The sequence below is a fragment of the Stenella coeruleoalba genome (genome assembly GCF_951394435.1).
Source record: "Stenella coeruleoalba genome assembly, chromosome: 1".
In the NCBI taxonomy this organism is placed as follows: Eukaryota; Metazoa; Chordata; class Mammalia; order Artiodactyla; family Delphinidae; genus Stenella; species Stenella coeruleoalba.
The window spans coordinates 32,456,590-32,479,948 of NC_137169.1; the positions used below are offsets into that span (position 1 = coordinate 32,456,590).

The window sequence follows — 23,359 nt, forward strand, 5'->3', positions numbered from 1 at the left end:
TCTTCTCTCTGGCAGTAGCTAATGTGAAATAGTTTTATAACAAGATAACACAGTCAGATTATGGAATAGAGGGAACATTTTTGCAAGAATTGTCAAGGAAAAATTCAAGACTTCAAAAACAAATATATGTCCTTGGGGAGAGAAGAAGTTTGCTTTGGCCATATTCTCAGACCCTGGGATATGCATTCACTTTCCTCTGCTTTTTTTTTTTTTGCCACGCCACCTAGGATCTTAGTTCCCCGATCAGGGATCGAACCCATGCACCCTGTAATGGAAGCATGGAGTCCTAACCACTGGACTGCCAGGGAATTCTCTCCTCTGTTATTAATAATAATAATAATAGCAGCTAATACTTGATGTATCAGTTGGGATAGGCTCCGTTATGCCTGGGGGTAAACAAAATTCAGTGGCTTAACACAAAGAAAGCTAATTTCTTGCTCATGCTACATATCCTTTATGGGTTGGCAGCGGGCTCTCACTTATTAGCTACTCAGGAATTTAGGATAATAGAGCAACCACTGTTATGGACTGAATGTTTAAGTCCATAATTCCCCAAATTCATATGTTGAGATCTTGTCCCCTAACATGATTGTGTTAGGAAGTTCAGCCTTTGGAAATTGATTAGGTCATAAGGGTGGAGTCCTCATGAATGGGATTAGTGCCTTTATGAAGGGACCCCAGAGAGCTCTATAGCCCCTTCCACCATGTGAAGACACAGTGCTAAGTCCCCTGCTGTGAACCAGGAAGCGGGCTCTCACAGAATCTTTTGGTGCCTTGATCTTGTACTTCCCAGTCTCCAGAACTGTGAGAAATAAATTTCTGTTTATAAGCCACCCAGTCTATGGTATTCTGTTATGGTACTAAGACAACCACCATCTTGAACGTTGATGGTTTCCATGCCAGAGGGAAAAAGAATCTGAGAAGTCTCAAAGCAGTAAATAAATGCTTCAGGCATGAAGGGACACATATCCTTTCTGCTCAAACTCATTGGCCACATCCAACCTTAAGAGGGCCATGAAATAAAACCCTACCACGCACCCAGAAGGCAGAAAGCCAGAGATACTTAGTGAAGAGCATTAATTGTCTATTGCTCACTGAGTGCCAAGAGCTATTCTAAATATATTACAGGCATTACCTCAGTTCAGCTTCACAAAAATCCTGTGAAATAGGTGGATTTAATATCATTATCATACACATTTTACACAGAGAGGTTAAGTTACATGATAAAAGTCATACAGATAGTAAGTGGTAAAGCTCTTTTAAAGCTTTAAAAGATTTAAATCCAGTCATTCTGGTCCCATAGTCTGTGTGCTTAACCACCAGACTAGGCAATCTCTCTCTAGATGGGAAATTTTGAGAAGGATTGTCATAGATCATGGAGAGCCACTAAAGGGTTTTTAATCAGGAGAGCTAGTCAACCAGATTTGCCATTTAGAAAGCTCTCTCCAAAAAGTGGGGTGAAGGATCAAATTAACTAAGGTTAGACTATAAGGCAAGAAGGCTATTTGCATAGTGCAGGGATGAAGATGAGAATTTGAACAAAGGCACAATGATCACAATTAACTGGGTAATCTTGAGCCTTTCTTTCATCAACTTGAGACTCTGTTATATCATTTTTTGAAAAATGATTATGTTAATACCTATCCTGATGGGGTTTTCTGAGGATTATAATATATAACATAAGCAAAAACTCTGATAGTACTAAGGCTCTTGAATCATAGAGATCTAGGTTAAAAATCCCAGCTCTACTACTCCCTAGATGAAGGAGTTTATTTTTCTAACTCTCAGTTTGCTCATTTGTAAAATATGTGTTAAAATAAGAAAATTTAAGTAAGTTAAAGTAAGAAAAATTATTACAAATGGGATATAGGTTGAGAAAATTAGCTTAGGAGGAAGGCAGAATTCCTTCTAGAGAAAGAACTGAGAGTTTGTTTAGGAAAAATACCTTAATGAACTTTTTTGTTTATGAAAGTCAAATCTCCTCAGGCATGGCTTAGAAGGAAAGAGCTTTAGACAGAGAATCAAATTGTTTTGATTGATAAAGTAATAGAAAATTTTAGTTTTTCTCTGATGAAAGTTTTCAGGGCATCCTGATGTTTGGGGGAAAGTAAAGAGATGGAGGAGAGTTTGCCTAGAGATAAGATAACTCTGAGCATCTGGTCTTACCAGCTTCCCTGAACCATTCTTCCCATAACAGCAGTGACCTTTTAAAACCACTAATTGAATCATGTTATTCCCCTTCCCCCCAGGACAGTGCCTGATACTTAGAAGTTTCTCAGTAACAATCTGCTAAGCGAATGAATGAATGGAATGAGTGAACAAAAACATTTGCCAGATGGCAGGTGGGTCCCTAAAGAAAAGGACAGCCATTGAGAAATTCTGTACTTACTACACTCTGTAGTGAGGGTGGCTTTGGACAATGGTGTTTAATAATCATTTTAAAGTAGTTACCTCTTCTTTTACTGTAATTACCCCTCCTCTCCACCCCACCTCCCCAAATAACCTTCAGTAAAGGTCTGCTGCACAAAACTGCACTATTTTGGGAGGACTGAGGAATGAAACAAGAAAGTATCTAGGCAGCAGGCAAAACAATGCCCAAAGATGTCAGTAATCACAAGAGGAGACCTAATGAATAGGGGGACCAGGAATTCGGCAGGAGCATGCATTCCAAGTGAGAGGTAACCAGAATCCTCTGAAAAGCTGGGGAGGTTGTGATGTCCTCTTATCCTGGGTTAGGAGGTTGGGCCCTTCTATTTGGCTGTTGAAGGAAAGAATAAGCTGGAGGACTTTGGAGTATTCACAACCACCACGTTACATAAGGATGGTAAATATTTAACTCGTAGAGAGGTTTTGGGATTATATTGGGATAATGCATATAAGGCGCTTAGCACAGCGCCTGGCACATAGTAAGAGCTCAGCTAATGTTAATTGTTGTTTCCCTTCGCTTGCCTCTACTCTCTCCACTCGCTTTCCTCCGGCTCCATTCATTCTTTTCCAAGGACATGCAGGGGCGGGCCCACTTCCCCCTCCGCCCCACCCAAGCTCCGCCCCTCACTTCTGCCCCGATTGGTTCCTGAGAGGCGGAGCGGAGGGAAGAGCCCAGTCCGAAGCGGTGGGGGCGGGGCGCATGCGCGGGCTGGGAGGGGTGGAGGAGGAGAGGAAGAGCTGCCGGAAGTAGGCGGCAGAGGTGGTGGCAGGGCTGGCAGCAGCTGCCAGGGAAACCGAGGCGCGGGACGCACGGCTCACAGACAGGCAGGCCTGGGAGTCGTCTCTGCGCCCGGCACGCAGGAGGCCTGAGCGCCCCCCTTGCCTGGGCTGAGGGTCCCTGCCTGGTCCGGCAGCGTCGTCGGGACCCGGGTCTTTCCCTAAGCCCGCCAGGGGGCGCCGCGCTGAGGGGCTGCAGAGTGGGGGGCGGGCGCGGCTGACCCGAGAAGGGGTGCCGGGCCGGGCGGTGGGAGAGGGCTCTTCCCCGCTCAGGAGGTGCCCCTGGGCGGGGGACCAGGAGTCCTCACCTCTGGACTGAGGCAGGGGTTTCTGGGGGCGAGGAGGGCGCGTCGCCCTCTGCCCCCGCCGGCACCCTGGCCATGACGGGCAAATCGGTGAAGGACGTGGATCGGTACCAGGCGGTCCTAGCCAACCTGCTGCTGGAGGAGGATAACAAGTTTTGTGCGGACTGCCAGTCTAAAGGTAGCGCATCCCTCCTGGCGGGCGAGGGGTCCAGCCTCCGGGCAGCGCGGGGGAGGCGGCCTGTGTGGTGAGGGGGCGGTCTCTGGAGCTTAGGTGGCCCGAATCATCTAAATGGTAACGCGTGCTACCGTTGCTGATGAGGCTGCTAGGTGTTCTGCCGCGCCGGGATTGGTGTGGGGAGAGGTTGGGAGGGCGAGTGTGTGTGGTTGGGGGGTGGGGCGGTGGTGGTGTGGGTGGAAGTGGCGTGGTGTGTGCAGGTGAGAATGTCTGTATTTCAGGGCTCTGAATGAGTTCTGGGCCGACTGTCAGTCCAGAGGCAGCCCAGAGCTCGCAGCCTTCCGCTTGCGAAGCTGGGGGCGAACTGCGGTGGTGCGCGCGAGGGTGGGGGTGGGGGCGGGGAGAAGCGAGATGACGGGGAGGAAAACTGCTTAAATGATTTTTAAAGGTGGTGAGCGTCGCTGCCTGCTATTTGGTTAGTAGTTCCATCTGTCATTTTACAGCCTTGCTGAGATCTGACAGAGCGCTTAGGTGGCTTTCCTCTTTCTGGATGTGTGGAGGGGGAACTGCCTTATGCAGTGACACAGTGCGGACTTCTAGACAGCCTAGCCCTGGCTTGTGGAGTGTGTTGGAGGCCTGATGTGTGTGTGGTGGCAGAAACTAGCAGACTGTGTCTGTAGTGCAGGATTGGTTTAATCAGTGCGGAGGAGGAAGCAAGGGATACATCGAATTTGTTGCTTTCATGGCCATCACCCTTCTAAAGGTGAAATATGACCATTGTAGATTGGCAGAGCCATTTAGTCTTTGTTTTCTGTGCCCTCAAAGATTCATGATTTGATACAATTACAAATCAGTATGCTACGAAAGCTTGGTTATTAGTGAAATATTTGCACTCGAAATTGATAGATTATAAATATTTTGTTTCCTTATTTTCTTTCTGAATTCTTTGGAATATAAATTGGAGAAGTTGGGAAAATTCTTTTCCTTTTTGGTTTGGGTAGAAAGGGATATATTTTGGGAGCTATTGTTAATTTACTTTTGTTCATAATGCAGTGAATTTGCCTGGATTGTTTGCCATATAGCGTGTTGGGCGTATAGTACACAACAAAGGTTCAATTGTATTTATCAGTATCGAGAAAGGAAGTACATGCTTAATTGACGCTTTCACTTAATTACCTTTTATTTTAGAGAAGTAAGGTTTTGTTTTTATTTTTTGTTTTTATTTTTGGCTGCGTTGGGTCTTCGTTGCTGCACGCGGGCTTTTCTCCGGTTGCGGCAAGCTGGGGCTACTCTTCGTTGTGGTGTGCGGGCTTCTCATTGTGGTGGCTTCTCTTGCTGGGAGCACGTTCTCTAGGCACGTGAGCTTCAGTAGTTGTGGCACACGGGCTCAGCAGTTGTGGCTCGCGGGCTCTAGAGCGCAGCCTCAGTAGTTGTGGTGCACAGGCTTAGTTGCTCCATGGCATGTGGGATCTTCCCAGACCAGGGCTCGAACCCGTGTCCCCTGCATTGGCAGGCGGATTCTTAACCACTGCGCCACCAGGGAAGTCCGAGAAGTAACGTTATTTAAGGAGAACAGGAGACAGATACTTTAATTTGGACACCTCGTAGGATATTTTAGTACCTTTACCAATGGATAAATGACATGTGCCATTAGGAAAGCAGGTCCCCAGACTTCTCTCCTGAATTTTTGCATTGGCAATAATTCATTTTAAAAAGTACTTTAGAATCAATTTACATTGAGTAAGTTAATTTCTTATAGTTGACTCTTGTGAGATCTTGTGCTAGATCTATTGGAAGATTCGGTTTAAAATTTAAGAGTATATCTCTTGGTTTTACTCAAATTCCCTTGTGTCCTCAGTTGACAGATCTTAAGTCACAGTGAAGCAACCCACTGGAGTGAGCATGGCTACATTTGGGGAGTCAGATGCCATTCTGATGATTAGTACCACCCCATCCCCTATTTTGCATACCACTCTTATACTTACTCATATTCCTATAAAATATAACACATGGAAGAGAGGTTGATTCATCACTTCTTCCTCCAAATTTTCCGTTGCTCTTTATCAACAGAATTACTGGGGATCAGGTAATAAAACATTAGTCAATTCATTCTTAATGAGAGCTAGTAACTGCTGGTTTGTAAACTTTATTAACTGCTCTTGATAGTAGAATTCTGGTTTCTGAAACAATTTCTTTTCACAAATTAGCTTTACATTTTGGCTTGGTGGCTTCAGTGACTCGGCCATTGTATTAAAAAGGAGATGACAATGTGTCAGTCAGTCATCTTTCAGTTAAGACATTTGTTGTGGCCTCAGTTTATCCAGTTTGTGAATTAGCTAGCCCCTTCCACTCTTTCAACTCCTTTTACTCATTTTCCATCTCCTTTTTCCTGATTTTAGTTGTTGTAATCATCATGTGGACAAATGTCAGACCATGGAAGGAAGAGACACTTGCATCTGTAGATTAAGTTAGCTGTTAAGCTCTGGTAAAAATAAATAATAATAATACACTTAGTGGGAGGAGGAATTTTAAAGCTGTAAGCTAAAATAAGGTTTGTACTTGAGTATTTATCTGTAGGTCTCATGTCCTTTCTTCCTTAGAAAACTGAGAGCTTAATTGTATAGGACCTGGTGAGTGACTGCTTGCTAATCCATTAATAAAAAATCAGATGATGTAGCCCTGAACTGCAGACCTTTGAGCAGGTATTTTTGTAATGTTCCAAAATAACTCTGGCAATAAATCTTTTTTTAAAAAATCTTAAACTGATTTAAGAATGATATTATCTTTAGATATGTAATTTGAACATCAGAATAGAGAATAAACATGTGTTCTCTTTGTATACTACAAGTTTTGTTGGTCCTGGGGTTTTTTAACTCTCTTGAGCATAAGACTCACCAGTTTCCGGTACCTCTAATGCATTGAAATAATTTCTGTGTGGGAACGGAGGCTGCTTTGGTATTGCCTTTAAAAAAAATGCTGTGACTTGCTTTAGGCTGAAAGATGTGGTTTCATCACCCAAAACCCTTAAGTTACTGTGACCTTTAGGGTAAAATTTTGGACTGACTTAAGTTGTGGAAGAACAGAGGACAAACATACTGGAAATTTCAGATATGTTAATGGTTAATTCCATCTAGTTGAGGCCAGGTCCCGTTTTTGGATAGACCCTTGGTGGGGTTATACTGGTCTAAGGTTTAGTCTTTAGCTCTGCAGTTGCGTATTTTATCAGTGTGCCTGGAATAACCCCTAATCAACCTTGTCAAAGACTGGTTTAGGACTTCCCTGGTGGCACAGTGGTTAAGAATTTGCCTTCCAATGCAGGGGACATGGGTTTGAGCCCTGGTCCAGGAAGATCCCACATGCCGCGGAACAACAAAAGACTTGTTTAAACTGGACACTATCTTATTTACGATGAAAGGATCTACCTTTCTGATGACCTGAATACTTATATACACTGTTGGGACACTCCTTTCTCAGTATCAAGGTTAGTGAAAAATTGAGAGCTGTTTAATGAGCAAAGAATTAGAATGGAAGAAGTTTGATGGTCTTGAGGAATACTTACTTCTAACTGTGAAATACCACACGGAATTCTGGAGTCTGACAAAAACTTTGTAATACCTTTTTACTTCTCTGTTCTTCTGCTACATCCCATTTCTGAAATGTTTCACTTTGAATCACCTAACCATTGCCTTTGTTCCAACTCCCATTATGTATTCTTAAATTTCAATTCACTCTTTGCAAAACCACTTTCATGTGGTTCAAAATTCAAAAAGTTCAAAAGGGAATATGTACAGTGAAAAGTTGTGCTCCTGTCCCTGATCCCTTAGCCATCATTTTCCAGTGCTTCTGCAAGTTACCACTGTTAGTAATTTCTTATGTGACTTTTAAGAGATAGTATATGCATGGACAAAAAAACTACATTTAAATATATTTCTTTTCAGTGTTTTTATGCAAATAGTAGCATGTTACCCACAGTTCATGGCACCTGGCATTTTTCAGTCCACAGTATAACGTGGAGGGCATGGATAGTCCCTCTCCATGCACATTAAAGAGCGTCCCCATTCTTTCAGGGTATTAAGTTGAAAGATATGCGTAAGTGATTTGGAAACGGCTACTCACATTGAAGTCATCTTAGAAAGTGTCCTAGGCCCATCCATAGCACAGGTAGGCTCACCTTTCAGGTGGCAAAGAATCAGAGCTGTAGACTTTTGATGTTGGAACATACAGTTAAACTCCATTACTCTGATTATTTTAGCTTTGTGACCTTCAGCACACTACCTTTCTCAGTTTAATTTTCCTCATTTGAAAAATAAAAATGCGTCGTAAACTAAAGTGTTACACAAATGTAGGCATTATTTATTATTACCATTGCTGAACTTGTTTATTTTATCTTGATTTTATTCATTTCACTTTCAGACTTTATTCCCTTAAATACTCTAGTTACTGGAAGCCACAGTTAGAATGACTCACTGAATAACTCACCAAATAAAAAACCACCTAGTTTTTAAGCCAAAACCATTTCCTATAGGACTTTATGGTACCCTTGAGGATGGTCTCTGGATGTTTCCTAACTCTTCAAAGTTGTATGAAAGGTTAGACCAGGGAATCTTTCTGTAGACATTTTTTTTTAATATTAGTCCCAAATTTTAACTCTGGTAAATTAATCTCTAGCTTTGCTTTACTTTTGTTTTCTGTCAATAGCTAAATCATTGCTTGTTAAATATCATTCCTTAGAAATGAACTTTCCTATCAATTTCTAATTATTTTAGCTGTATCTGTGGCACCTCTTAAGAGGTTTTTTTTAATTGCATCAGATCTGGACAACAGAAGGAATTTTCCTTCCATCTCTAGTTGTTAAATACCCTTCTCCAGCCAAAATCAAATAACTTTCCGACTTTTTACAGTTAATGTACCTTAACTCTGACGGTTGTAGTCAGGTTGACACAGTTTTACTGAAAGTAATTTATAAAAGTCCCCATTAGGTTGTCTTTTTTTTTTTCCATTTGAAACATGAATTATTTTATTTATATTACTCTTTAGTTCAACAAATTTTAACAATATTTAAAAATTATCTAAATTCATAAAAGTAGTTCATAAATTTCAACATTTAATTATTATGTACATACTAGGTTGTCTTTTAATATTAACTTGTTAAACCTGTTCCCTGGGAGATACTTTCCTATTCGTTCTCCTTGCCATTATCCAGTGGCAGTGGGATAGATAGAGAGTACAAAATGCCTTATCTTTTAAGAACTCTTTGCAAGCCTGAGAGTACAATCCCACACTATATATATTCATTCAGAAAATAGTTCTTAAGCACCTGCTTTGTGTCAGACACTGTACCAAGACATGTAGATTAAAAGATAGGGCCTTTGGTTTCAAGGATTTTATAGTCTAATGGGCAAGCAGATGTGTAAGCAGATACATGATGCAATGTAGTAATTATCATTGTAGGATTGTGTACAGGGAGAAATGAAAGCATTGAAGAAAGCAAGAAAGTCTGCCTAGGAAGTCATGGCTCAGAGAGTCAAGTAGGCTATGTCTTGAATGATAAGCATGACTTTGTCAGGTGAATTTAGGGCATTCCAGGCAGAGGAAGCAGAATGTGCAGTAGGCAAGATGTGCTGTACCGTGTGTGTGTGTGTGTGTATGTGTATGTGTGTGTGTGAGATTCTTTAGTATATTCTCACTACATGTTGGGGATTGGCAAGGGATAAGGTAGGCAGAGACCCATAAGGTTAAAATCCTAGCTCTGTAGTTGACTTGCTGTATGGCATTGAGATTATGAATATGCTTTAGACTCCCTGTTGTGTAAGAAGCCCCTAGTATTGGAAGCCCACCTGCTACTCAAATGGAATTATAAATATTGCAAACATGCAATGTTCTCTAACTGCTGAGTAGTAAGGAAGGTCTGAGTATTGTGCCCACTAGATCTCCATGGAAGTGTACCCTCATGAGTACATTAAACTATCTTAGAGAAGTCTAGTGAAATGTCAGCAGTAGATGTCATGCCATTTCTGGAGTTGATGACGTTGAATTTTGAGGCTGAGCGTGCTCTCATACTCAAGCAGTCTAAGAGTGTTGAATATTCGAGTGTGCCCTTGGTTGTTCAGTGTTTAGGATGTGTAAACAGGCAGTTGCAGCCACATCTCTCAGTATACCTTTCAACAAATCTATTGCTTTTAAATAAATCAGAAAATTTCCTTCCTTCTGCATTTTTCATCTGATGTCATTATGGTGTGTAGGTGGCAGCTTTCTTGGGCACAGTTGTCTATATTACTGTTCACCACATGAGTCATTGTCGGTTTCTGTTCTGCCTGAAAATTCCATCTTGGAAATAATGTCATGCAGCTGGAGACCACAACACGTTTACTCATTATGAACATTGCAGCTGGCTTTGTATGTTATGTTGAAAGCTACCTGTGCCATAAGGAAGAGATAAAGTGACTTATTAAGTGGACTCAGACTCAATTCCTCCAAATGATATCCCCTGTGAAAAAGATGCCCAACAAGAATCTGCATAAAACACAAATGTGTTTTACATTCTAAGCATACAGTGCCTAACTTTTGTCATTGTGTCTGCTTAAATCCTTATCACAGTTATACTTCTGTTTGAGCAAGTGGCCAGTTTAAGTAGATACTAACTTTGAAGAAGTTCTGTGTTGGCCCCTGGAGTGTGACAGTTCAGCATACCACATTGAAAAGGTAGGAACCAAGTCTATGTAGAGTAGCACCCCTTAAAAGTTAATTCACTTTTACCAAATTCCTCTATTGTTAAAGAAATATTCCTCTGCTAGTTAACTTCTTAAAATTGTAACTTGCTACAGTTAACACATCCACTAGAATGTAAGCTCCATGAGGGCAGGGGTTTTGTGCCTGTTTTGTTCACTATAGTATTCCTGGCACCTAGAACAATGGTTGGCACAGGTCAGGCTCTCAGTAAGTATTTGTTTGAACAGTATAAATCCTTTGTTTCTTATTAGAAGAAATCCTTTATATGTTATCTGAATGTTTGTGTAATTCTTAGCAAAGCTAAGTTTTAAAATGTATTTTAAAGGTAGGGACCCTTCAGAGAGAAACAGAAAGCCACTGTAGGTAGTACAAGCAGAGGGAATTTAATATGGAATAGTTTCCATAGGTGATACAAGAGCCAAGAAGGTCAATGGGGTGGTGAGACAACCCAGAGATTGGCAACACCTGGGAGCTCCTAGGCCCCTAAGGAAATTAGAAGGTGCTGGTGTCACCAAAGGCTAGAAGCCTGAGCCATCTGCTGTGAGCTAGAAGCCTGGAAAGAAGAGCTGTCTGGTGGCAGCTGGAACTCGGACCAAGTAAGATAGAGAGCATTACCCTGGCTTCCCTCCTTCTCCTGCCTTTCCTCATCAGTGCCTCCCATTGGTGGAACTTACTCATAAATCAGTTGGCAAGGGAGCCTGGGGGATGTAGTTCCCTGTGATAGTGTAGAGCAAGGGGAGGATCCAAGCTGAGACAGGCAAAGGCACAAAGGCACTTAAATCTCCAAGATGTAATTCTTTCTCCTTGTAAGTAAACAGTTATTTTGGACAAGCAATAAGAAGGATTTTCAGGCAGATAACCTCTTGTGCTTCAAAAGGATCTAGGATCTTAACTGTTGCCAGAACAGTAATTAGTCCTGGGAAGTAATGTAACTTTGTATAGTCACGTAACAAGTAATGTAAGTTTTATATAGGCATTGCCTATATAATTAGGATGTGCGGATTCTGTGGGATCTGTATTTGACTTTTGGTCTCCACCAGGACAATTTATCGTTTGGTTACTCAGAAAATAAGTTCCCACCCTGTTAATTCTGGGAAGGCTTAAGCATGATGTGTATGCACTGAGCTTGTCCCATCTACAACTAAAAGCTTTGAGTAACAAAGTAACACTTAAGATGTACAAAGAGAGTTTTGAGGATTGCAGCCTTAAAACGTGGTACAGATTAGACTTTCCTTGATAGTTAAGGAAGTTTTCCTTGTGCCACGTATTTTTTTAAATAGTTTGATCGGTTTGCCTGTGCCACCCGCCTCCTGATTCAGTCCAGTTACCACTGGGTGAGAGAGGTAAGATCACTGGACATACTATCTTCTATACTGAACCTGAAAAATAAAAAATATTTTGTCTTATTTGGAAGGTTGCTGCTGCTCCATTTAAAGACAAAGCTTCTCAAGTTATGGCTACTAGTTTTCTCCTTGATTATAAAGTGTTTAATGAGTTACGTGATACAAGTTTAGCACTTTCTAGAAGTGCTTTTTTTGTCAATCAGGTCACCTGCCTTTGGGCGCCTGCCACGTTAATGGAATTGGTGGAACTAGGCCAACAAGGGTTTTCAGTGGAGTGTGAGTATGTTTGCTTTTAGGCTGTTATTTTCCACAGAAGCTATGGATAAGGAACCTTCATTGAGTAAAGTTACCAACGGTAAAAAAAAAAAAAAAAAAAAAATTGCATAGGTTTCATTGTTTTTCTGTTTTCTCCAAAAATTAATTTCCTCTTAGCAGGTACTACTATAATTCACAGATGTGATTGAAATGTAATTTGGTATTGTAAAAAGCGTATCAGCCTGCTTCCCAGTGTACCAGTTGTTCCCATGCAGTCCATTTTACCTTAAGAGGTACAGCTATGCGTTTTTGAAGCCTCATGTTTAATAACTACAATATTTCACTACTGTATTTGACTCTTCCATTTTCCAAACTTTCTCCTTCCCTACCCCACTCTTCTGGATCCTATATTTCCCCACAGGCTTTGTGGATGCTGGTCCATTGATGGCTGAACTGCAGGTCCCTTCCCAGTGAAAAACCCCAGAGATGAGCCAAATCTGCCTTCATCTGTGGCCATCCATCAGTGTAAGGTTGCCCTGGAGGTTGTCTTCAGTTTGTCCACCACTCGCCTTGACCCCCATGCTCCCTCCTGTGTGGCTGAAACGCCCTGGAATCCCACCTTTGTAACATATTGCTGGGATTTTATTATTGCTGCTCGTTTTCATTTTCAAGTAATGTTAAGTAGTTTTCTGACCATTTTTGTTGACCGTAGCCCTCTTTTCCCCATTTGTATATTTCCTATGGATATTCTGGTTTGATTTTTACATACCTGTAGGATATGGTTTATTTAGAAAGTACTGGACTTCATAAGCCCACTTGGAAAATGCTCTGTTGATCCTTATTTAATTTCAAGTCAAAACTTTCAAAAAGAAATGTCTTAATCGGAAACAATGAGAACTGGATCCCTCAGGCTTCATGTCATTTCTCCACACCCAAAAAACAAATGTGTAACTTTCTCATTTTATCATGTGTTGAAAATAGTAGAGCAAATACAGGAGGAAGAGAGACCTACTGTCAGCTGTAGCTGATAAGCCTGTCCCAGCACAGAGATGTGAGAAAATAGAGCACCTTTTCTTTTCCTCTATTGCAAATAGCCATACTGTCTTTCACAGCAGTTGCTAGTGATGGGAAGACCATAAATCCCCATGCCTCTGTCTCAGAGCTTATACCTTTAGATGTGAGTTTACATGTTAATCCTACAATGTTACTTCCTGAAGTGCACACGAAGTAAATTTTAACTTCTTCCTCTTTTCTTGTCTTAGTGGAAGTCCCCTCTGTGTGTGTGTGTATTTAGAAATGAGATCTCTAGTGTTTCAAGCCTTGAGTTAAAAACTTTGTCTTAATATTGTTTAGACGGTTTTTGTTCTAATGCCTTTGAAAAATAATTTCGTACAGAATTTTCCATGTGAACTGGTAATATCATATGCTGGTGAGGGAAGAGGCATTGGTGTCTTTTCTTGTTGATACTTTACCACTTGGGTTATAACTGACCCAAGCCCTCTGATGAGAAATAGGAAGGAAATTCCCTGTTCTTATCATGATGCTTGTGTTCAAAATAGCTGGCAACAACGGACCTGTGTGACGGCTGATTTGAAAAAGAAAGAAAGAAAAGATTCAGGCTCTTCTGCTGTGCTGAAAGCATTTGTATTGAAATAATAGCTGTAAGGACTGGGGACTTTGTCTCTCTGAAGGTAGATGTGAAGGGTTGGGTTGGAGAAACTGTTTCAGACTGAGGAGAATTTTGAGCAAAGGTCTTTCGTAGAGTGTGAGTGCTATTATTAACGTTACTAGCTTTTATGTGAGAGAAAGGAAGCATCATTAAATACAACATTGGAATCAGGAAGATTCCAAATCACCTCCTCTGAGCATTCTGACTTGGTTTTGAGCCTAGTCTGTGAATAGGCACCAGGCACAAGTGACTCAAATCAAGGGCAGAGTAGAAATAAGGCTCAGTTTCATTAGACTTCTTATGCATATAAGGGGAAAAAAGGGACTTCCTTGGCGGTTCAGTGGTTAAGACTCCTCGCTTCCACTGCAGGGGGCGGGGGTTTGATCCCCAGTCGTGGAACTAAGATCCCACATTCTGGATGACCAAAAAGAAAAAAGAAAAAAAAAAATTTGTTACCATAGGAACAGACTCCCAGACCAGTTGTGCTTATTAGCTAAACATCATTAAATGCTTTTCTTTAAAGAACAAAAACTTTATTTTTTCTCATTATGAAAGTTATTCATATTTGTGATGAAAATCATTGGAAAGTATGAAAAAGTATGATGCAGAAGGTATTTCATATAATCCTTATCACCCATTTTTTATTTCAGCTTATACTATTAGAATTTTGTATCATTATTGTTTTGCTTAACATTTATCATAAGCATTTTTCATGACATTAAAAACATTTAAATGCCTTTATTGTATTCCATTGTTTGAATATATCATTACTTAACTCTTGCCCAATTGTTGGACCCTTGGGTCTTAATTTTTCAGTGTTATAAGATAATGAGACATTGTGAATTTTTGTGCTGCTGTGAGACTAATGGGTTATTTATGTGTTCAGAGTTGAGTAGTTATGTGGGCCCTCTAATTTTAAGGAGTTGTCAGGGAGTCCTCTGGGTTGAGCCCATGTAGGGATGGCCTTGCCGTGGGGGCAGTTCATTTTGAACTGCCTCATGGCAGTGGACATTTGAGACAAGGAGCACAGAGAGCTGGGGAGAATCCAGGCTTGACCGTAAGGAACAGATTTATGGGACATGATCACAGCAAGATGGGCCAAGATATATTCTTATATCTCACGTGCAATTTCCACGTTATATACTTGGTATGTGGAAATACTGTTGGGCCGTTGATCAGCATCTTATGTTGTTCATACAGGGCTCCTTCACTTAAACTCAGTCCACTGAGAAGGAGGATTAGAAGCCCCACATTGGTGGAAAGGGGAATAACAGCTACTGTGTTTTGTTTTTGTTTTACAAAGCTTTCCTTAGACTGTGAATTCCATGAGGAGAGGGACTGAGTCCCGTGTTTTCCTGTTAGCTAAAGCACAGCATCGGGTACATAGCGTCTGTGTCTCCGTCGTGAACACTATTCTAGTTATGCGTGTTCAGATCATAATCTTGTTTAGTTTTTTGAAAGTCACCCTCATACTCTTAACTCAGAGATTTGAAGCTCTGTGACGTTGCAGGAAGCCGAGCAGGTGAATCTCAAGGTTGCTCTGTGGCAGTTGCTTCTGTGCACCATCTCTTTTGTGTGCTCTGGCATCTGTACCACCTTGAAAGCTGGAGCCAGTCACAGAGCTGGTATTCTGCCCTTTCCGTAGGAGGTCTCAGTGAGACACACCATTTTAGGGGAAATGGAGCAGGGAGTGTAAAACGGGAGGCTAAAATAGCAGTCCTTTAGCCTTTTTGTGGGCTGGGAGTAAATATTTAGACACTGTCCTCAGCTGCCATAGAGATTAATCATAACCTTGCAACACTTTTAGAAGCTCCCCTTGTTCCTGCTGGAACAGGTTTGTCTAATTTGAAGAACCTTACTTTGGCTCTTTCGAAGCCGCGATTTTTTTCCCCAAGAGACCTGCTCTGAGTTCCTCTGCGTAATGTCCCCTTTGCAGGAACTTTCTATCCACACGGCTGGCATCTTTGCGCCACCCACTTGCACCATACCTTCCGACCCGTACCTCATTATACCCAATTCTGAAACACCTGGCTTTTGAAACATAGTGAATATCTTCTTTTGAAAGGGCAAATCTCCACTTTTTGCTCTGCTCCCTTAAGCCAGGGCTGTTTTGATGACTAACATTCTGCGTGTCCCTGGACTAACCATCTGTATTTTGGTCCCAGAATTCATTTCTATTCTGCTGTTTCTGTAGCGATGAAAGTTCTCTAGCTTTTGGATACGGTTGTGATTCAGTTAAACTCTCACTGGTTTGCCATCTGTTTGCCATTGGTTGGGGCTCCTCTGATGTGTTGGGAAAGCTGCACACGGTCGTGGAAGGAAGAAGTTCACATGTCTGTGGTCTTGTACAAGAGTTCATTTGCTGACTCGGAAGGTTTTGTGTAAAGCCTCTCTCTGCCTGTGTGAAAAGCACGAGCTCCCCTTCAAACAAGTGAAAAATGAGTTCTGCCTGGCTTCTTGTTCTTCGCTCTCCTCCACTTCTGGGCTTCCTCTGAGGAAGAGGAACGTGGCTGGGAAGGGGTGTGGATGAGCCTTCACACACAAGCTCAGGCCTTGGGCTTTCCAGCAGCAGCGAATGTGTGTGTGAGAAGAGAAAAGAACCCCTGAAGAATAGGATATCAATTTAGGGACTATTATTGAGCATCTGCTATGTATAACACACATTTGGGGTGTAGAAAGATGATTCTCATTCCAGTCCAGCTGATGATTTCTTCTATGAACTTGGGTAAATGACTTGACCTCCCCGGGCCTTAGATTCTCCAGCTGTGCTTGGACTAGATAATCCTTAAGGTTCTTTCCAGTTTGGGAATTCTGTATCAAAATGTTTATCTCTTTGTTACAGAACAAGAGAAACGGCTTTTCCACAGGATTGGCATATTCTTATGTCTCACATGCTTCAAACTAAGTGGCTTCAAGATGGTTTCTCAGCACTATTGATGTTTCGGATACTTATTTGTTGAGAGGTTGTCCTGTGTAGGAGGTAAAGCAGCATCCTTGGCCTCACCTACTAGATGCCAGTAGCACCCCAACTTTCTGCCACTTGTGACAACTAAAAATGTCTCCAGACATTGACATTGCCACTTGTGGGGAAAATTGCTTCAGTTGAGAAGCACAGCTCTAAAGAAAGAAGAGTGGTACTGTTTGAATGTGGCTATTTTTAATATCTATTTTCATATTGGTCCTCTGCTGCTTATTACCTGTCCTGGGGTTGGAGGATGAAGAGCAATCTCATTGGTCAAGAGCTCTATCACCTTTCTTTGGTAGCTTCTTCTAAAGATATGCCTCCCCTCAGTGGGCAGGCTTACTTTGCATCTTCAGTATTTTTTTCAGAATATGAGAAGCTATTGGTTGTTGCAAAGAGGAAGCTAAGGCTTTAACGGGAAGTAACTTAAAAAACATAAAGAACTAAATGTCCCCAGGGAGTGAAGACAATAACTTCTAGAGAATCGAGTTAAACATCTGTTTCCTGAAGTGAGGTCACGAGTGATAGGAAATTAGTTTAATTATAATGTCAAGTTTTGAAATATCAGGTCCACCTGGCCAACTTTGAAATAATTGCCCAGCTGTTAGCTCAGCGATCCATCTCTACACACCTCCAACCCCCAGCCTGATGAAAGCCATTGAGGTAGTGATTGAAATGTTCTAGCTCTCTTATAAGATCTGGGTTTTATCCTTATTGCTTTTGCTACAAAATGTTGGTTTTATTTTATACTAAAATTTTTTTGAAGTATACTTAGTTTACAACATTGTGTTAGTTTCAGGTGTACAGCAAACTGATTCAGTTATATATATATATATATATATATATATATATTCTTTTTCAGATTCTTTTCCATTATAGGTTATTAAAAAATATTGAATATAGTTCCCTGTGCTATACAGTAGGTCCTTGTTGTTTATCTATCTTATATATAGTAGTGTGTATATGTTAATCCCAGAGTCCTAATTTATCTCTCCCCCACCCCCAAAATGTTCTTTTTAGGTTGAATTACTTTACATTGTCCCCAGTGTCATCTTTTTCTTTCTTTTTTTTTTTTTTGGTCATCATTTTCTCATCTCTTTTCAATCCACATTCTGGACTGGGTTGGGTGCAGAATGATGCTCTTTGCTGATTGGGGTAGAGTGTGTTCTATGAGCATCCTTGCTGGGATGCTCTGGGATCCCAGAGCCATGACTGAGACACTTGAGCCTGTGTCAGTCTCTATCCCTCAGTCCTGGCAGGCTCTGTGTTCTATTCCAGCTGAGCCTTTGCCGGAGTAATTGGCCACATGGAGCCTTCAAGCCAAACAATTGTTTGTACTGAGATAGTCTCACTGTTTGGCTCCTAATGAAATAATCTCCTTCCTGCCCCCAGTGAAAGCAGCTATTTTTTATTTCCTCCCTCCCCTTTTCAGAGAAGCCATGCCTCAGCTACCACTCTTCTCGCTTATTCATGAATGCTTTAAGCAGGGTCTTTGTGCAGAGGAAATTAGCTAGAGACAAAATATCCGAGCTAACCAGGATACAAGGAACATTAAGGACACCCTTCCTCCTAATTTTCTATGTAGGATATTTAAATCACCTTTGTGTGGTTTTCTGAGTAATAAGGGATTCAAACCTCAAGTCCACATAAGAAAAATACTCATTCTAGGTTTTTAAAAAGTATGCTAACTTAGGCAGTTGTTACCTAAAGGAGCTCACAGAATAAAAACAAATATAAAACCCAGCGACAGAACAAGCATAGCTGAGTGCCACCGGAGAATGACACAGTGCTGTGAGAGTCAGAAGAGGAAGGAAAAAAGGCTTGATGGAGACAGCAAGATTTTCACAAAATGAGGTTTTGCAAATGGAAGTAATACCCCACGTAGAGCTATTTGTGAGCAATATTAAGTTGATCCAGAAAGTATAAGTAGTCCAGTTTTCCTTATTTGTCAAACCTGTGAACCTCCAAAACATGAATTCAGGAAAGAGAATCCACAGGTAGAGATAGAAAGTTGCCCAGGTGGCCCCAGTGTGTCCTGCTTCTCTTTCCCTCTTTGGGTGCTTCTTCTGGCTTTCATCGTATTGCTTGCTGCCTCTGCTCTAAAGCTCTGGCTCATATATAGACACAAATCACTTCCTTTGATTCTTTTCCCTTAGCCCTGTTAACACCATTCAGAACTTTGAGTACAAAGAGGGAACAAAAAAGGGAACTTATCACAAAATATATGAAACTAAAAAACAGCCACCCTTTTCTTTGAAGGTTTAACTTTTGATCCTACCTCGCTCGGCTTGTTCCCAGTCCCTGTTCTGTTTCAGAATCCTGAGGTCACGTGCCTTAGCTTCACAGGACCAGTGTAGATTCTTAGTTACCTTGCTTGATTTTTTTTTTTTTTCAGCACCAGGTCCTCCTGCATGTGAAAGGTACTGTCTAAGGATCCACCACCAGCAATTTTCTCTCTAGAGAACTTGACCCAGAGGATAAAGCCAAACTAGCCTTCTTGTGCTGCTGCGCACTTAGGGCTCTTTTACTCATTTCTCAGTGGATAGGCATCCAGGCCTCTTCCTAAGGTTACTGGCATAATCAGAGACCTCATCCTCCAGGCTGAACTCAAGATTCTCCAGAAAGAGAGGGGCTTCCCACTTGGAGGCCCAGCACTGTGTACCACAACTTTCATACTGATCTCTCATGGGAGCATTTATTTAACAAGAGCTATGAACATACTGGTTTTTTTTAGAAGGGAAAACTTTTATTTTGACTTCATAAAAATTTAAAACATTTAAACAGCAAAGCATTTGCTAAACAAAATAACAGAGGTTAAAGAGAAATTTAAAAACAAGAAACAAAAAATTGCAAAATGTCAATTCCCCTAATCTATGCATTTAGGGCTAAACCAATAAAAATAGTACTGAGATTAGCTGGGGATGTTGTTATTTAGTTTTTGTTTATTTTTAGATTGTTTTTAAAACCAATCAAAATTTATAGGGATAAATATTGTTACTTGTATAGATTTTTAATAACAGCTTGTTGCATTTCCTGTATTGTTTCAAATGCCTCCACCTGGTCACATCAAACTTCAATTGATGCTTTAAGTAATAGAGGATCTTTTATTGCAGCCAACGTATAGCAGGTATGCTGTCTAATTCTAGAGAGTCCAGTGAAGTGGAAATAATATATTCTTAAGCATTATATTAAACCCTATCTTAGGAATTATAGTAAAAGCAAATGTAGCATCAATTGAATAACAGCCATTAACTAAAGAGAGAAATCAAGAGGACGTTTAAAGACAGAAAACATTAGGCAGGTGTCCTACTATGCTTGTGGATATTTAGGAGGTGGCTGCTCTGGAATTAAACCTGGACATGACCCTGGGTCCCTCAGCCCTCACGGTTTGACCTCCTTCTTCCCTGGGAACCTGATGAGGGAGAGGGATTCCCTGACCCTCTTGCTGAATAGCAGGGCAGAGGAGCCCCTGGGGGAAAGCTGGAATTTAAACCCTGCTCTGGCCAATTTTGTCTCCTGTGACGATTTCTTTTCTTAGCTTGTTGAGCTTTCTCTCAGTCAACAGAAATGCCAGCCAACTTTGTTGAGGGTTTTTTCTCATGGGACATGATCCGTCTTTGATAGAAGGAAATGTTTCTTTCCAATTCTCTCTCTAGGTCTTTGGCCAGCTTTCTGTAGGAGTTGCACTTGGGGAGTACACTGCTGATATTTTCGTACACTTTGGGAAGTTTCTTCTTTACTTCTAAGCAGTAAATTCCCTCCTTGATAAACTTTGTGCAAAGTTTCATTATATGTTCTTGATGTAGTTCAGTCACTATTTGAAGTTTCAGCTGAAGCTTTTGAATTTCACTTTCAAGCTGTGAATATTCAAATTGCAAAGAGGGTTGCTCAGTTTGGAAATTTCTCATTTGACTTGTAAGCTCCTTTTCATTTGATTGTCTTCAATAATTTTTTAAAAATTAATTAATTTATTTGTGGCTGCATTGGGTCTTCATCGCTGCGCCTGGGCTTTCTCTAGTTGCAGTGAGCAGGGGCTGCTCTTCGTTATGGTGTGCGGGCTTCTCATTGTGGTAGCTTCTCTTGTTGCGGAGCATGGGCTCTAGGTGCTCGGCTGCAGTAGTTGTGGCATGCGGGCTTCAGTAGTTGTGGCTCACGGGCTCTAGAGCGCAGGCTCAGTAGTTGTGGCACACGGGCTTAGTTGCTCCGCGTCACGTGGGATCTTCCTGGACCAGGGCGCGAACCCATGTTCTCTGCGTTGGCAGGCGGATTTTTAACCACTGTGCCACCAGGGAAGCCCATCTTCACATAATTTTTAAAATGTTCCTTGCTTTTCTTCTTCGAGCCTTTTTAAGGAAACATTTAAGTAACAGCATGGATGGGTTTCTTTGAATCGACTTCTGACTCATAGTCTAGGTGGTCTCCATTTTCTGATCCATTCTTTTTGTCTAATCCCAAATTGCCGTCATCCACATAATCTCTAAAGAGAGCAGGTAAATTTGTCCTCTCCAGCACAGTTTTTGTCGTAGATCTTTTTAGCTGGCTCTTTTTATGATTTACAACCTATTTCACCCGTGTAATTGAGTTTTCAAGCTTTTTTTTTCTTCACTTCCCACACTCTTTGCCCCCATCCTGCAGCTTCTCGGGAAAGCTATCCTAGGCTTTCCTGAAAATGAGTGTTTTCAACCATACCATCCATTCTTTCCCTCTGAAGTTGTTCTGCATTCTTCTGAGGCGCTTTTAGGGTGTTTTGGCACCAGTCACTAAGGGTTGGAGAGAGTTTGACATATCTTTGAGTAACCATGTATGTCCTTGAAGGCAAGCCACCATTCCTCCATGAAATGAAAGTTTAGGGGCTCACTTCTAGTTATTTTTCAAGAAAATCTACTGTGTTCTCAAGTAAAGAGGTGGACATGTTTAGATTATTACGTTTTGCCATACTCAGGGTTTGTAATGTCAGAGGACTGGCCTCTGCTGCAGGCATCAGCTTGTGTAATCAGTCTAATCTTCTCACTGACTTTATGAGATTCTTCAACCCGGGCAGAAGATGTTTCGGCTAGCTCTTTTCCCCTCTTTAAAATATATCAGCTCTCTACTATGAAAACAATCATAGCATCACATACCAGAACCTCCCAGGGAAACCCCAAGAGACTTGGGCCTCAGGCTTTTAGAGAGCACCGCCAGCAGTACTGCACAGCTGCTGCTCCAGGACTGGCTGGAAAGACACCTCTGTGGCAGTCAGAGGCCCTCTGTGTAGAATCAGGGACTCACCTTGTCCGGGAGTCCCTCAGTCTGCCTCTTGTTCCCAAATCAGAGAAAGGCCTCTGGGTGTCTGTGGGTGAGAGTCACCCTCTCAGATTTCTCTGTGTGGCTGGAACCTAGCAGCTGGCAGCTACACACACCGTTTTAGAGGAAGTGATGTCTTTGTTGGTGTATAGAAGTAAGAAGAGGAATAACAAGAATTGATTCTAGAAAGGCCCACATCATGGAAGAATTTAAGCCACACTTAGTTTGGAGTTCAGTTGACAGTGGGGGTCTAAATTACATGTCTTCAAATGGGGCAGTGACATCGTCAGCACATACCTTGGCAGAATGTCCTTTTCAGAGGCCAAAAAAAAAAAAAAAAAGGTCAAACTAGGACCTGGTCCTTTCCCTTCTGAAGTATTCTGGGAAATAGAGTTGAGTAATAAAGATACAGGTTGTTTGATTTGGCCGTCTTTATTACCAGAAACATCACCTAAGTATACATTAGTTACCGTCCACTGCTGGGATAGCCAGGAAGGAAGAGTTAGAGCCTAACCTGCAATAAATCTTTACCTTCCAATAATAAATAAGGCAAATAAGATTGATGTGGAGCTAAATTTACTAAAAGTTAATTGCCCTTCCTTCAGTCTTTTCAGAGTAGTTTAATTAATTTTAGAGATACAGTTATTATCTTTTAGCCCATAGCTTTGTGGCTAGCAGGGGTCAGGTAAATACCATGAGATATGTACAAGCATGTTACTGGACTAATTCAGAGCAAGTACCGGTTTTCCTAGGATTTAAAGGAAATGAATAGCCAGTGTATAGAGAAACTGAGAAAGCTGCTGCCCCCAGCAGTAGACATGTGCCTTGTTCTAGCGCTGGCCCTTTGGCTGTTTTATTGTTTTAGTTTTATTACTTTCTGTAGGCTTTTTAAAAATTGTATTTAATTTTCTCCACCACCACCCCTGCTCCAGAGCAGAGCAAGGTCAAGGCCAATCCATTGTCTGTAAGCACTGCTAACGGCAAGAGAAAGATTAACAATGTCTCCTCCTTTTTTCCCACTAGCCCCCATTCCACTTCCCTGTTGATTTCCTAGTGTTACAAGCTTTAATGTCATTAGAGAAAGACCATTTTATTTTATTTTAAAAAGAATTTATTTATTTATTGGCTGAGTTGGGTCTTCGTTGCTGCGCGCGGGCTTTCTCTAGTTGCGGCGAGCGGGGGCTACTCTTCATTGTGGTGCGGGGGCTTCTCCTTGCAGTGGCTTCTGTTGTTGCGGAGCACACGCGCTAGGCGCACAGGCTTCAGTAGCTGTGGCACTGGGGCTCAGTAGTTGTGGCACGCGGACCCTAGAGCGCAAGCTCAGTAGTTGTGGTGCACAGGCTTAGTTGCTCCATGGCATGTGGGATCTTCCCAGACCAGGGCTCGAACCCCTGTCCCCTGCACTGGCAGGCAGATTCTTAACCACTGTGCCAC

At 41.6% G+C, this 23,359-nt stretch overlaps 1 protein-coding gene across 5 annotated transcripts in view; it reads left to right on the forward strand.

Annotated features, from left to right (window-relative positions):
* The first annotated feature begins 3,157 nt into the window (after window positions 1-3,157).
* Window positions 3,158-23,359, forward strand: part of SMAP2 (small ArfGAP2) — a 47,773-nt gene continuing 27,571 nt past the window's right edge. The window contains exons 1-3 of one of the 5 annotated variants that reach the window (XM_079938068.1): window positions 3,158-3,687; window positions 10,282-10,386; window positions 12,433-12,536. Coding sequence is in view for 1 of the 5 variants with exons in the window: in XM_079938065.1 (XP_079794191.1) it covers window positions 3,585-3,687 (103 nt within the window). In the remaining 4 variants the exon portion in view is untranslated. The other 4 variants (XM_079938066.1, XM_079938067.1, XM_079938065.1 and 1 more) reach the window with 4 other exon arrangements.